The sequence below is a fragment of the Austrofundulus limnaeus genome, unplaced genomic scaffold (genome assembly GCF_001266775.1).
Source record: "Austrofundulus limnaeus strain Quisiro unplaced genomic scaffold, Austrofundulus_limnaeus-1.0 Scaffold7, whole genome shotgun sequence".
Lineage (NCBI taxonomy): Eukaryota > Metazoa > Chordata > Actinopteri > Cyprinodontiformes > Rivulidae > Austrofundulus > Austrofundulus limnaeus.
The window spans coordinates 4135382-4150295 of record NW_013952409.1 but is presented as its reverse complement, the minus strand read 5'-3'; the positions used below and the strand labels follow the sequence as shown (position 1 = coordinate 4150295).

The 14914-nt window shown below is 39.8% G+C and overlaps 2 protein-coding genes across 2 annotated transcripts in view; both read right to left on the bottom strand.

The window, feature by feature from the left end:
- Window positions 1-1297: 1297 nt before the first annotated feature.
- On the bottom strand, window positions 1298-8719 carry tat (tyrosine aminotransferase). The gene is made up of 12 exons (XM_014033892.1): window positions 8615-8719; window positions 7226-7530; window positions 7038-7142; window positions 6877-6944; window positions 6593-6751; window positions 5872-6010; window positions 5729-5781; window positions 2878-3030; window positions 2516-2644; window positions 2150-2233; window positions 1974-2072; window positions 1298-1885 (listed from the first exon to the last, which is right to left on the bottom strand). Exons 1-12 carry the CDS (start codon window positions 8617-8619, stop codon window positions 1751-1753), a joined length of 1434 nt encoding a protein of 477 aa, XP_013889346.1. The 5' UTR covers window positions 8620-8719; the 3' UTR covers window positions 1298-1750.
- Window positions 8720-11044: 2325 nt separating this feature from the next.
- LOC106536556 (uncharacterized) overlaps window positions 11045-14914 on the bottom strand; it is a 6451-nt gene continuing 2581 nt past the window's right edge. Inside the window, exons 5-7 of the mRNA XM_014033864.1 lie at window positions 14158-14271; window positions 13954-14062; window positions 11045-13328 (exon numbers count right to left, since the gene is read on the bottom strand). Of these exons, the coding sequence (XP_013889318.1) occupies window positions 12091-13328; window positions 13954-14062; window positions 14158-14271 (1461 nt within the window). The 3' untranslated portion in view covers window positions 11045-12090. The remainder of the gene's footprint in view (window positions 13329-13953; window positions 14063-14157; window positions 14272-14914) is intronic.

Here is a 14914-nt window from a genome sequence, read left to right as displayed (position 1 = left end):
CACACACACACACACACAGAGTGACCTGCGTGCAAACTGTGCTGTAGGGTTGTGAGTTTAACATTAGATGGTAATGTTGTACTGTTCTGTGACTATGACTCCTGCCAAGACTCTAGAATCTGAAATCAACACAATTAAACTAAAATACAGTTGAAACCAGTGTTTTATAAATTACCTCAAAGTGATACTTGAGTAAAAGTACAAATATCTTATTATAAAATTACTTTGGTTAAAGCTAAAGTCTCCTCTAAAAACATTACTTAAAAGTCTTCAATTATCTGACATTTTTGTGCTTAAATATCAAAAGTAAATTTCTGCTATAAAATGTACTTAAGAATCAAAAGTAAAAGTATTGAGTAAAAATAAGTGGTTAGATTTTGCAAAAAGACATTTAATAGGAATGACCTCCCCAAAAACTTTTCTAAAGGCTAAAACGACTTTAATGTCATGTTAAAATGTTAATGTTTAAAACTTAAGGATCATATAGCCTACCTGTTTCAGCTGCACCAGCAGGCTACATATGTGTTTATACTTTTTGTCCATCCACAATTAAATTCACGATATTCAGGTGACACAATTTATTTGGATCATATTTTTTTAACAATAACAAGCTGGAATGAAAACAAGTCAAAAAGAAATAGGAGTCATGAGTGGCGATGCCCTATATGTAGACATTAACATGGGTATTGGCTGATGTTGGTACATTTTTAGCATACCAATATCAGTCCGATAAGTAAAACTGGACCAATATTAAAGTGCATGTGACGTCAATTTTTTTGTAATAAATACAAATTAATTTTTGAAAAGATAAGATTGATAATATATTGCAAAAAAATGACGTAGCTGAGATGAACAGTTGTTGAAATAGTCACAAAAGTAACAGGAAGTGATGTCAGAGAACAGAACTGAGACTGTTGAGAAAATTCTGATGTTTCTTTAGATTATTTTGAGTCAAAGAAATGAAGAAGAGTCAAAGTTCAAATAATTTTGTTTCAATAAACAAAAAACAATTCCTTTTCTTAAAGAGTTCCCCTTTGATGTCATTTCCTGTATTTATTTTGGCTGAGCCAAGTTCAAAAGAAAATATACCAGTTTGTGACAAAATGGGTAAAGTTGTGTGCATTTTGCCACATTTCTTAAATATAAAGTTGTTTTGCTTGACATTGTGTATTTGAAGGACATGTATGTCACAGGCACTTTAACATCCAATAATGATTTCGGTTTTGTTGCTGTTTAATCAGACAAAAACTGAAAAAAATAATAAAAACAAAATCAATGTAAAGATCAAGCAACAGCATTAGTGTTATAGTTTTATTACTATAAACAAAATTACTGTACAAAATAGTATGTTTGAAAGACAAACAAGAAATATACAAGTAAGCTGCATGCAAAATAATGTAATTAACACATAACAATACACAGAGAAAGTTCAAATAAATGCTGTTTAAAATGCAATTTAATAAAAAACTGAAGATGATGAATGAATATTCAGATTATCAAATACTTTCTGAGGTGTGATCAGACGATAAACCTCCTGAAGCACAAAGTGTTACACAAATTATATAAATATACAAAAAAAGAAGATGAAAGTGATAAGTTGCCTATAAAAAATATAAATATTAGGTCTTCTTGTTTAGAAAAGTTACACAGCCAGATACGTCGTCGTCAGATTTCTATACGTTTCATATTTTAGTGTGGTGAGATTTTTAAAGCGGAGTAGGTTCTGCTGGTCCAGTTCTGCTCGGCTGAATCACTGGTCCAGGTCTTCGCAGCTCAGAGGCTGATAATGACACTGGCAGAACTCCCTGATCCGAGCGCAGGCCTCCACCATCATCTCTTCTGGAACCGTCACCACGATGCGGAAGAAGTTGGGATACTCAAACGCCTGCCAGGTGACAAAAACATTTTATTTTTTTACTATCAGTTTTATTTTGTAGGAACAAAAATGAGGAGTTAAATTTGCGACGTCTTACCGAAGCAGGCAGACAGAAGACGGATTGTTCCGTCACCAGTCGTTCAGTGAAGTCCACATCGTTTTTAAAATCCGGAAAGTGGTTCATTTCGATCCCAACCTGTATTAATGTGCAAATAAATTCCTGTTTTTGTCTTTTCAGTGTTTTAATCCACATCTCAGGTGTTTTGTACTGACCATGAGGTACATGGCTCCTGAAGGCATGACAGGGTTCAGGCCGGGGACGGTGGACAGCTCACTGAAACAAATCTCTGAATTTGACTGAGGAGAAAAAGAAAAGTCCAGTTTTATGTGACGCTCTGTTCAGAAACAAACTCAAAAAACTACATTTTGTTGCAAAAACACCCTGTGAACTACTGACTTTGTTAAAACAAGCTGAGCAAAAGGTCAAATTAGCAAATAGCAGCTAAAAGCTAAATCCAGCAGAACAATTCAGTTCAATTCCAAAACACTGAATTTGTTCCTGAGTGACAAATAAAACGAAGGGAGAAAATAAAACATCAGTACAAATAAAAACATCCTGTAAAGATTTCCCTTCCATACCTTCAGGAAGCTGATGGTGCTGCTGTAGAAGCTTGGAGGCGTGTTATTCAGGATGCTCTCCAGAGCTCCCTGAACGATGGTGCAGGCTCCCAGAATACGCTGAGTCAGCTTCACCAAACCCTGTCGAATCTGAAACATGACAAAGAAAAAGAAAGAAAAACTCACTGCGTTGTATGAAATCACAGTTTAAAAGTCTGGAAGCTTTTTTTCTTCCTTAGATAATGATCTCCGAATTGGACCATTGGGGTCTCGTCCGGGATACCAACTTGACGTAATCCCATAAAACAGTTTTTACTTGATTCAATCAATCAATCAATCAATCAATCAATCAATCAATCAATCAATCAATCACATTTATATACCTCAGATCCAAATATGTCATTCCTGTCATGGATGAGGATCCAACCCAGCCTCCATCCAGGAACCAGCCAGCGTTTAGCCAGACCGCCACAGGAAAGGATGGGAACATCACTGCTGAGGGAAGCCAAGGACGGACTGTTGCATCCTGGGAAAACCTGCAGACAAGAGAAACATAAACATGACATAAAGAGGAACTTAAACCTAAATCACCACAATGTTTCTTGTTTAATTAGGGCAATGTTGATCTTTATTAAAACTATACTGACTCAAAGATTTATTTTCCAGAAATATTGTATTTATTTGGGTTTTCTCTGGTTCTCATAAAGATGAGATTTTTAATAATAATCGTAGTTTTGTTGTAATATTTTATTTTTTCATCAGAAAATTCAACAAAACATTTATGTTTCGAAATCATTTGTCACCTAAAATATTGCTGTTTGACAGATTCTACTGCTCCAATGAAAACAACATCCAACACGTTCCTAAAAGATTAATTTAGCAAACAAAAAATATTAAGTGAAATTTTTTTAATATCTAAATAAATGTCTGCATAAAACAGGGTCATAGAAACTGAATAGATTTTTTAAAAAGTAAAAGAAGTAAAAAAAATCTAATTTTTGCTATCATAATCATTCAGTGAGTTTATCAACAGCTGGACATAAATCTGCAACCAAAAGTATGTTAATAAAACTTTAATCTTTAATTCTTAAAAAAGGAGCATTTTTGTCATCAGTGGTAAAATATCTGTTTAATTTATCCTTTAAAAATAAAGTGAATTTGCAGAGAGATTTTATTTCCTGTACTTATCTATTTACTAATATTTTTACAGCATTTTAGTTTATTCAGGGAACTATCAAACTTAATAGAGAATTAACAGACATTTAAATAGGAATCTTGCTTGTTTACTCCTAAAGCTGTAGTTTTATGTGTTTTCTGTCTTATGTAACTTTCAGTCTAAAGAAAAAAAAAAGAACAAAGGGAAAACAGCTTATAGCGTGAGACAATGCAGTTAAAGCAGAACGCTCCGACCGAAAATCTGTTTTTCATTAAAGCCGTGTATAGATGACGTGAGACGGGACACTGCCCCATGTCTTATTGGACAGACGGAGACAAGTGGTGTAACAACAAGCCGTTTTCTTTCAGCTGTTCATTAAAACCAATAAACCCAGTGTCCTTATTCTGGACACATCCAAACTACTCACTGTCCCTCATCTGGAAATGTCCAAACAAACCAATTTACTCACTGTCCCTCCTCTGAACACGTCCAAACCAACCAATTTATTCACTAACCCTCATCTGGAAACGTCCAAACTAATAAACCCGCTGTCCCGCCTCTGGACACATCCAAACCAATACACCAACTGTCCCTCCTCTGGACATGTCCAAACCAATACACCAACTGTCCCTCCTCTGGACACGTCCAAACCAATATACCAACTGTCCCTCCTGTGGACATGTCCAAACCAATACACCAACTGTCCCTCCTGTGGACATGTCCAAACCAATACACCAACNGGACATGTCCAAACCAATACACCAACTTTCCCGCCTCTGGACACATCCAAACCAATATACCAACTGTCCCTCCTGTGGACATGTCCAAACCAATATACCAACTGTCCCTCCTCTGGACACGTCCAAACCAATACTGTCCCTCTGGACACGTTCAAACCAATACTGTCCCTCCTCTGGACACGTCCAAACCAATACACCAACTGTCCCTCCTGTGGACATGTTCAAACCAGTATAACCACTGTCCCTTCTCTGGACAGGTCCAAAACAATACACCAACTGTCCCTCCTCTGGACACATCCCAACCAATATAACCACTGTCCCTCCTCTGGATGCGTCCAAACCAATGTACCAACTGTCCCTCATCTGGACATGTCTAAACCAACATATCCATTGTCCCTCCACTGGACATGTCCAAATCATCTTAGTCTTGTGTCTTTAAGGTTATCTTCCAGTCCTATATTAGTTTTCTTGTTCCTAAACTTATCGTCTCTCAACGTCTTCAGCTCTGACTCGTCCAGTTCTGCATCTCAAGGTGCTAAAATGTACAAACATACATTTAAAGACAATAATTTTTTTTTTCTGGAGAGCTGACAGCAGGGTCAAACGAGTTTAAATAATCCAGAGTGTTTCTGCAGCAAAGACCCTCAAATTTCACCCCACCCCCACCACACAACCACCCCCCCCCCTTCCCCATTCCTCCCACTTTCTTCTGCCCCAAAACCAAACCTCTCCATTAATTGCAAACACATGCAGCCAAAACAAAAAAGTGCTAAGTCATTCTGGTCTGGAAGAGCTCAATGGACCTAGCAACCCCTGTTTTAGTTTTCCACTCAGATCAGCTTTTTAACATTTATTTGACAGCTGTTGGACATACAGTATAAGCTGAAACTCAAACTCTGCACAGGAAAAAGTTACAGAACTACTGATTGTTTGATTCAGTTTAATCAAAAGCCCAACAGAACCTGACAGATCCTCCAGCTGGCCATCAGCTCCAGCCTCATGTCCAATCAAATCTAGTATTTTGTGCAGAATTTAAAACAAATGTCAACAACTGGGTTTCTATCCACTTGTTTCAGACATTTTTAAACAAATAAGAAACAATTTCCCGCTCTCACATCCTCTGCTTGCGCTTGCTGACCTCTTTGGTTCCTGCTCATGGTCCCATAATCCCCCCCCCGTGCTGATTTTGAGGGTTGTGAACCCACCATCCAGAGCCAAATACCACCAAACGAAAGGCTCTCATCACGGAGAGAAAAATGTGCCTCGCTGGTGTTGCGCAGAGCCAACCTGCCAACCTGTGCTGAGATGTGGTTTGTCTTCTCGTGCAGCTGTGCTCACCATGTCGCTGTAGATCTCATCTGCCAGGATAGGGACGCAGTGTTTGGAAGCCACTGGGAAATAAAAAAAAGAGCTTTAACAAAGCTTTAAACAAATATATGATTTGCAAACCAACAGTACAGTGGCTCAGGAGTTCAGCTGACCTTTAAGGATCTTCTGCAGGTGTTCCTTGCTGAAGACGGACCCACACGGGTTGGACGGGTTTGTAACAATCAGACAGGAAGTCCTTTCATCGATGAGACTCTCCATGTGCTGCAGGTCGATCTCCCATGACTTCTCTGGCTGTAAAATAAAAAAAACATTAATATTTTGACATTTTTTCATTGCAAACCATAAAAAATGCTTTTCAAATTAGYAGGAGTGCAACAATACAGAAAATTCACGATTTAGTTTGATTCAATGTTCGATACTTTTTTCTATACAAAAAAGAGAAATTTCCATGCCCTTTTTAACTTATAATTTATTTAAATTAAGTATGAGCATTTGTTTAACCTCAAAAGTACAGTTTTTAAATTAAATGTTGTTGAAACAGCAAGTTTCTCAGTGGATCTGCACTCGAAGATGAAGCCTATGTGGAGCAGTCGAACTCAGATCCACTGATCCTTCAACACAGAGCATCTTCAGAAGACAAGCTGATGAAGTAAATTTTAAAAATCTGTATTGTTGGATACAAGTATTGAACCTAAAACACTACTGAACGGTTCAATATGGGTACATGTATTGTTGCACCCCTACAAATTAGTTATACTGAGGGTAACTGTCCACTTCAAGGTTTTAATCATTTTTATTCTGCCAAACATGATGGTCCTGAAAAGCTAAATGAGTATTTTTGGTACAAAGATCCAATCCAGTCCTTCCACTTACCAATAAGTTGTAAAGTTTGACCTTGATTCCCGTGGAAACAGCCAGAGTTTTGTATAAGGAGAAGCCGGGGCATGGAACCAGAACGTTGTCCCCGGGGTTGCACAAGACGCCGATAGCCAGTTCAATGGCCTGACTGCAGCCGCTGGTCAGAATCACGTCCTGGAACAGAGAGAGAGAGGACTTTTCATAGCTGAAAGCATCGTGGCTTTTATTTGTTTTGGCAGGACTACAGTGGTTATGACACATCATTTCGATCCTGCAGATTGCATAAACTCATGCATTACCTCTGCTTCCAGGGGCGCTTCAGGGCAGCTGTAAAAGTTGGCCACCGCCTGTCGACTCTTCAGGTAACCTGCAGGTGAGTATTGTGAACATGCAAACACGGTGAGCAGAAACTCACRGCTGCTTCTTCTGCTTCATTCATCTGTCCGTCAGCGCGACTCACCCACAGAAGGAGCGTAGCCGTTGAACTTTTGAGAGTCCACAGCGTCTTTCATGGCCTGAAGGACGGCATCGTCTGTAGGCAGGTTTCCAAACACGGTGGGATCGCCTGAAATCCACAGATTAAAAACATTTACAGGATAAAAAGCTTGAAAGTGTACAACAAATCAAACCACCAGAGAGCCCCCCTACCTATGGACAGAGCGATCATGGGTTTGTCAGGGTTGGGGCTGAGTTTCATCCCGTCCACGATGGCCCTGATGGGGTTGAGCGTGTTGTTGGCCATCTCCGAGGCCTTCACCTCCCACCTCTGCCGGCGGCTCTTGGCCTTGGCGGGATACAAGCTGCCGTTCACGTTGACGTGGTGCACGCCGTTCCCGAGCATCCCCTTCCCGGCCACTCCGGTCCCGATCAGGGATTTGGGTTGGACCATGTTTTTGCCGTGAACTCCATCGCCATTCATCTGAACCAAGTAGGCCTTGTTGTCCATCCTGCAGCTGCGATGGAAGAGAAGGCGCAACTGTTTGTGCACAGAACTTTTTCATAACAACAATCCAGAAACAAACCAATAAAGCATTAAAAAAAGACCAGTTAGATCTTTAAGAAGGTGTTCGTGTCACGTTTTGTTTCAAACACATATCCCCGGTTCGAGCTTCTCTCCACTGGCTTYCTGTTCACTTTAGGATAGATTTTAGGATTGCTTTACTTTTAAAGCTTTAAAAGGTCTGGCCCCATCTTACACGTGTAATCTCATTAACTTGGGTCATCCAACAGATGTTCCTAGATCTAGGCTAAAATGTAGAGGTGATCAGGCTTTTGCACTTCTTTTTTTTTTTTTGCAGTTTCTGCCCCAAACCTTTGAGACTGTTGAGGCTTTTAAATCTATGCTTAAAATTCATCTTTTGACATGATTTCAAACAACTGGGAATTTTACCAACTTTAAAAAAAACTACAGCTCCCCATAATGAAGCAAGAGTGGAAGATTACTAAATTAAAAATATATATAATAAAATTTTTGGTTTTTAATTTCCTAGCTTATTTATATCAAACTATTATTTTGAAAGTGCTATTTAAAAAGACTAATTTATTAGGTTTTGTTTGTGGTTGGAACCCAGATAGAGACAGACACGAGGAAGGAAAATGAAAACTCTATGAAATGGTTAAGCAAAAGGCCGGCGCGGTGGCAAACTTACAAGGCTTTATCAGGAGAAACAGAAACCAAGTGAAAGAGATAAACCAGGACTGATGAGAGTGGGAAAACAGATTGAATATAAAGATCAGGGACTAATGAGACAATGGAGGCATCTGGGCTGATTGGAAGTAACAACTGAATGACTGGCTGGAAGAAAACGAGGAAATGACACAAGAAGCACAGGGAACACAAACAGAAAATAAAAATCATTCATTTCACAAAACATCAGAGACAACTGTTAAAAACAAAAGCCTCATTCAGAAAAGTGCACAAAACAGATTAATCCAAACCTCAGTTGTAGAACATGGCCATGGATCTGCATAAGCGACAATACTTTATCTAATAATTAATTAAAATAATCAAATTTAAGAGGAAAAAAATCTTCTTACCTCATGAAACGTTCAACACCAAGTCTCTAAAAAGAAAAGAAGYGGCGCAGGTTTTTGTCTGACAACCAAAATGTTCAAACAGGACCCCAGGATGTATTTATAGAGATAAGATGAGTGAATATGGGTGTCTGGTCCTGCCGTGGTTTCTATTGGTGGAGGATGGAGGTTGTGCCATTTACACCCCCCTTTACATCGCTAATCAGAACCATACCAACCCAAACTCAGAACAGGTCTGAGAGGAGGGAGGGGCCCAGTTTCACCCAACATACAGCCCAGCCTGTTGGCTCCTGCAGCGGGGCCCGTCTCCTGGACGTCAGGACCAGAGAGGACACAGCAGGGGTGGAAAAACGTCCACCGGAATAACGTCACTCCATTTGATTGTACTGTATTTACAGTAACAACCATCTTCTGGAACATCTCATCCAAACATTCTGATCAAATGATTTCAAATATGACTTTAAGATATTTTAAGGATGACATCTAAGCTGCTTTTATTCCCTAATATGAATTTTAATTACTCAAATTCTTCCCAAAAATGTGCTTAAAGCTTTTTTTTAAAAAGTGGATTAAACATAGCATAAAAAATATTAAAATTTGTGTTTGGTAGATTATTTCTTTCTTGTAACAATGCTTATTGGAAATAAAAATTATGATTTGCAGCACCTGTGGGTACAAGAAGTTTAGGGTCAATAGCAACAAAGATTTGACAAATTTTTTTATCTGTGAGGCCACATGATCATCCCAAAAATGCATGTTTCTTACAAATGTGGCATCTTTTAAAAGGGTAATTAAGATGTATTGCCAAGAAGCATTGTTAGAATTAAGAAAAAAATCTACCAAACACACATTTCTTCAGTTTTTGCGCCAAGTATATTTCAGGATTTGTATTTTCTGATTTATCTGCTGCCTGTGGAGCTCGAAGACATGCGCTCCAGATGTTGTGTAATTTGTGTCACAGCTGGAGATGAATGGCGCAGACGTTAGTTTGTTGTTCATTTGGCTGACGTGTTTCTGTACGGCGCGAGTCCACATTTGCACGATGAGTCAAACTTGTGGTTTAAACAGAAAGTTACTCATTCACGGTGGGGATGACCGGGTTAGTTAACCTGACAGCTCCATTCACAAAAACATGTTGTGATGTTTCACTGTAGGGGTGTTTCTGGTCACTTTGTGTTAAATCAACATGCCAAAACACAGTTCTGACAAAACACTCAGAAAGCATTTAGAGCTTCTTCAGAATCCAGAAATGAATAAAAGCAGCAGAATAAAGCGTAAACATCTGTACACTGCATTCCAAATTAACGTGTAAACTGTATTTAAGTGTCAAAGATTCCATTTTTAGTTTTTCAATTAAACTCGTGGATAGTGTTGTATCTCAGGACTGTTTGGATGAATTAAATCAATCACCTGTGATTATTAGTTTACCAGGTGAGCACAGTTTAAATAGAAACCGCTCACATTAAGCAACCACAAACTCCAACCAATATGGGAAAGAAAAAGTTGAACGTCTTGGACAAGAAATGAAAACCTTTGACGTTTCAAGAAAACTTAAACGTGATTGTCGTACCGTAAAGAGAATTGTGGTTGATTCGGAGCACAACGAGGAAGACAAAGAGAGCAGCTACTAAAAGGCCATTACCAAGCAGCAAATATCTGAAACTGCTCTGGGAGGTCCACGAACATCAAGGTCCAGGATCCTTCAGGGATTTGCTCCTAACTAATGCTCAGAAGTAGAAACAGTGCAGTACATGTAGACTAAAGTTGTCTTCATGCATTACAACGCAGCATCTCATGCTGCGAGGAATACCTCTGCATCATCGGCTGCTATGGGCATAAAAAGAGAGAAACCCCTGGTGTGGACCCCCTCATCCTCCTCTGAACTCAGCCCTTGTTCAGAACCTTTGGAGGGTCAAACAGCAGATGTCTGAAGGTTGGAGGCAGTTCACATCCAAACCGCCGCTCTCCAAAAACTCATCAGTTCAAATTGAGTTATTAAAATGTTTTTGATTTAGGTAAATACTGTTTGATCTCTCCTACTGTTGCTAATTCAACAAATTAATATTTTTAGTTCTTTAAAGCCTGTAAAATGTTTTGGAACTCTGTTATGCGTAATAATTCGGAACAGTGCATTTTCAGTTTTTTTTTTTTTTGAAAAATATATTATCATTGGGCGGTTTTTTTTAATAATGTTCAAATGATCAAATTTTTACATTTTCTAAATTCAAAACAAATGTGCAAAATACTTTACATTTACTCAACTCACTTGAGTAGAAACTGTTGACTTAACTTGGTTAAGTAAATCTAACAATCTGTTTTTTGAGTGTTCTCTAACTTGACTTGAAAAGGATGAGGATTTAGGGATTTCAGAGAAAAAACATTTGCATAATGATTTGAAATGCTGTGAAGAAAACAACTCTTTATGCAAGAGAATACACTGCATTATTTAGATTTTTTATTTTCATTTTTGTTTCTGTAAACCCCAGACATGGTTGAAAATCTCATTATATAATCAGTTTCTGCAAAACTCAAACGAGCCGCTGAACATGTAACTCCATCAGTGTTTAACTCTTTTTTTGGGGAGGAGCTGTTCCGTTCAAGGTTACATTTCCTGATCAATACCGGGGTCAAAATCCAGAAGCTGGTGTCCTCAGGTGACCTCCACCTCCAGAGGCTGGACCATTCAATTCCTCTGAGCAAATACGTTTGCAGAGATAAAGAGGCAAAGGAGGGTTCTGTTGACCTCAGTGTTGACTTTTAGTAATTTTCCTCTCTTGTTCTTTTTTTTAAATTTTATTTTAAGTCCCTCACATGTTGGGCTGATCACAGAACTAGACTAAGTATTCTCTTATTCTTTTCTAAAACACGAGGCCGCCTTTATTTAAAAAATAAGTTTAATAATGTTTCTACAGTGGATCTATGATCTATGATGTCCGAGTTACATAAAAGTTTGTATCTAGAATGATTTATATAAACTAAATAAAGAAACATGCAGCTGGTTTTAATAGTTTTTGTATGTTGAATATCTCTCTGCTCAGTTCAGTCAAATTTTCTGCAAAAATGTTCATTTTAACCACTATGTCACATTTTTATGAAACAAAGTACATTTAAGAAATCTCCTGGTTGTTTTTCTACATTATAAAACACTTATTTGCATTGATTCTGACAGCTGTAACTACTGCTCCGTTGTGCCACCCACAGCCTAAAAAAAACATTTTTTACACAAGCTGTGTTGGGTATTGTCAGTCACAAATTGTAATAGCTACTTTCCCAAACTATCTTTATTAAAATGTAGAGTAAAAGTTTCAGTGCAGCTAACTTTGTCAATGTTTCCTTCTGTTCATTTTGACATTGTAAAGATGTTTTCTGGATCCATAAACCCAAAACATCTGTACTAAAATGATTTGTGTCAACATACTGACACGTCTCTTTCAGTCATCAGTAAAAATTCAGATTACAGTAAACACGTTCCCAYGCTCTCATGTTTGTTTTAGTGTCCGTGCGCTCTCGTACTCCAACAGAAGTCTTTTCTTATTAACGTGAGGTCGGTAATCAGGGTCGGGATCAGCCCAGTTCTCCCAGTCGCTGCTCGAAGAAGTCCAGTCCTCCCACTCGCTGCTCGAAGAAGGTTCTCCAAAAGAAGAATCCTGCGTCTGATTTGTCCGTCGGTCGGCCTCTTCCCATCCGGTGGAGGCTCTGCCTTCAGTCGCTCGCTGACACTCCTGGACGCTCAGTCGGGTGAGTCTCACGTAAGGCTGCAACGAGCTGGAGGACGAGACCGGGAGACACGAGGCGGGTTTGGTGTCGTGTGTCTCAGGATGAGGTTTGTCCGAGTTCTGATGGTCGACTTGTTGAGGAGACTGTGAAGCTCTGCTGCCGGCACAAGCCCGTCTGAACTTCAGTGACAGTTTGGACCAGGTTTGTTGAGTCGGTGGCTGACGGCTGCTCTGCTCAGATACATCCCGAGTTACAGACGACGTTTGCACGTTTGGGCGAGTTTCTGCTAAAACAGACACGGAGTCTTTGCTTCCCGATTCACAGCGGAGTGACAGAGGAGATGTTTGTTCAGGAATGAAAACAGTCGCAGGATTAGAAGAAACGTGTTGGTGTCTCCTCCAGAAGGAGGCGATGTCCACCAGTCGGACCACCGGTGACAGCAGARGTGGAGTGTTTTTTGTTGGAGGTTCTCTTTGAGACGGATCGTTTGCTCCAGGAGATCCTGAGCTACTTCTYTGTCCCGGGTTTGAGGTTTTTGATGCCTGTGAACTGGTGGAGGTCTGTGAAGGTGGCTGACGAGTAAGAGAGGGGACGAGGTCAGACGGGGTCAGGTCTGGTGATAAAGAGGCGGAGGAAGACGACTGGAACAACACAGGAGACGAGGAACCACCAGTTTGATACAGCAGCTCCTCGGAGCATTCATCCAGACATCCTCGCAGGATGTTCTTCACCCAGCGCTGGTGTCTGGAGCAGAACTGAGGCGAGGAGGAGACCTCTTTACCACCGCCTCGGCCTCTCTGACTCAACTCTTCCTCTTTTTCATTTCTCCTGTCCTCCAGGGTTCTTTCAGCCTCGTCCTCTGGCTGCTGCCCTTCTCGAACTTCTGAACTGTTTTCATTCTCCAACAAGAGGGGACTCTGTTCTGACTCTGCAGGGCTCCCACACAGAGATGACTTAGAGAGCTGAGAGACTTCAGCTTCTGGACGACGGATGGCAACGTCTGAGGAAACACCATGAACCACATCAACAAACTTAACTCTAAAACCTCATGTTTATTCACTTAGGTGAAGTTTCTCAGCCGGTTCGGATGTTATCAGTCCATTAAATGGACGTTATTAGTGGTTATCAGCCCCATAGAATGGCTTCAGACTGTCCTGACAGTGCCCCCTAGTGGGTTACCAGTACCATATACGTTGGAATGCAACAATCTGCTACCGCCAGAGTCCAGTCTACTTTATGGTAGGCCATGTCATTTTCTCTAAAATTAACCTTAGTGGCTTTATGCCTCATACTAACCAGGTGACAGTCTGAAGCCATTCTATGGGACTGATAACGGCTAATAACGTCCATTTAATGGATGATAACATCCGAAGCGGGTGAATTTCTTAACTTCAGAGTCTTCAGAAAGCAATTAAAAAAAACTATTTTCACAAAGTTTTAACAACCTTTTGAACCTGCTGCATCGTTATGAAACAGAAATTTCTTTAACTTTGTGACATAATGAAATACAAATAAGAGCAAATCCAACTAAGAGGCGGCAAAAAATGAAATCAAAACAAAAATGTTTTTTAAAACAGATGGTGCTGTTAAACTTTACAGAGACACAACATGAACTTGTTTCTCACCGCAGTGCAGCAGTTTCCTCAGAGTTGCTGCGATAGTCGTAGAGTCGGACGTTATTACGTCCAAAAGTAACTTCTCCTCCTCCGTCACAGGACTGTGTTTCTTCAGAATCTGAGTCACACGCCGGTAAAACGTCACCTCCAGTAATAAGAACCAGTCTTGATGAAGACACACACACACACACACACACCCAAACATACACACACCTTATCGATGTAGGTGTCTCCTGGCAGAGCAGACTCCAGCTCCTGCAGATAGTGCAGCAGCCTGTCCTCGACTTTCTGAGCATAATGTTCCCCGTACTGCTCCTCCATTTGATTCTAAAAAACAAATAAATTAATCAGTTAACATCAAAAAATGTCGCATTAATTAATATCTTTAACAGTGCAACAAATTAATGTGAAAGTTATTTAATCACTCAGTTACTAAYTGTTAATTAAGTTCTACAAAACACAAGTTTCCCCACAGAAAGCTCTCAGGAGAGTTTGAGCAAAAGACTGAAACGACATATTTGTATAACATTATACCATTTTTACTTAAGATAGAGGTGGTTGCTTTTTACATTTGCACACTGCAGAGATGGACACTGTCAAATGTAGATCTATAGTGCCCCCAGGTGGACAGAAACTGGTCAAGCTGAAGAGGAAACTAAACTGCAGGTTTTTTGCTGCAGTTCGACSGATCATGTACACAACACCAGCTGTCGTTCTCTCTCAAACGGAGGTTTCTGAATCCTGGTCTGAGAGCTGAGATTTTCAGGAGCACCCCCCGTGGAGGTGAGAAGCACCCTGCAGCTGTGAAAGCGCATATGTGCAAACAGCCGGTACACAGTAAAAGTTTMTTCTAAGCTAACAACAATTACAACTAGACATGGGTTTTTACGATGTCAAAACAAGTGTGCATTGCCACGTAGCATGTCATTGCAGCATGGCTTTGCCTGCAGCATTGGACTTGCAGAATGAA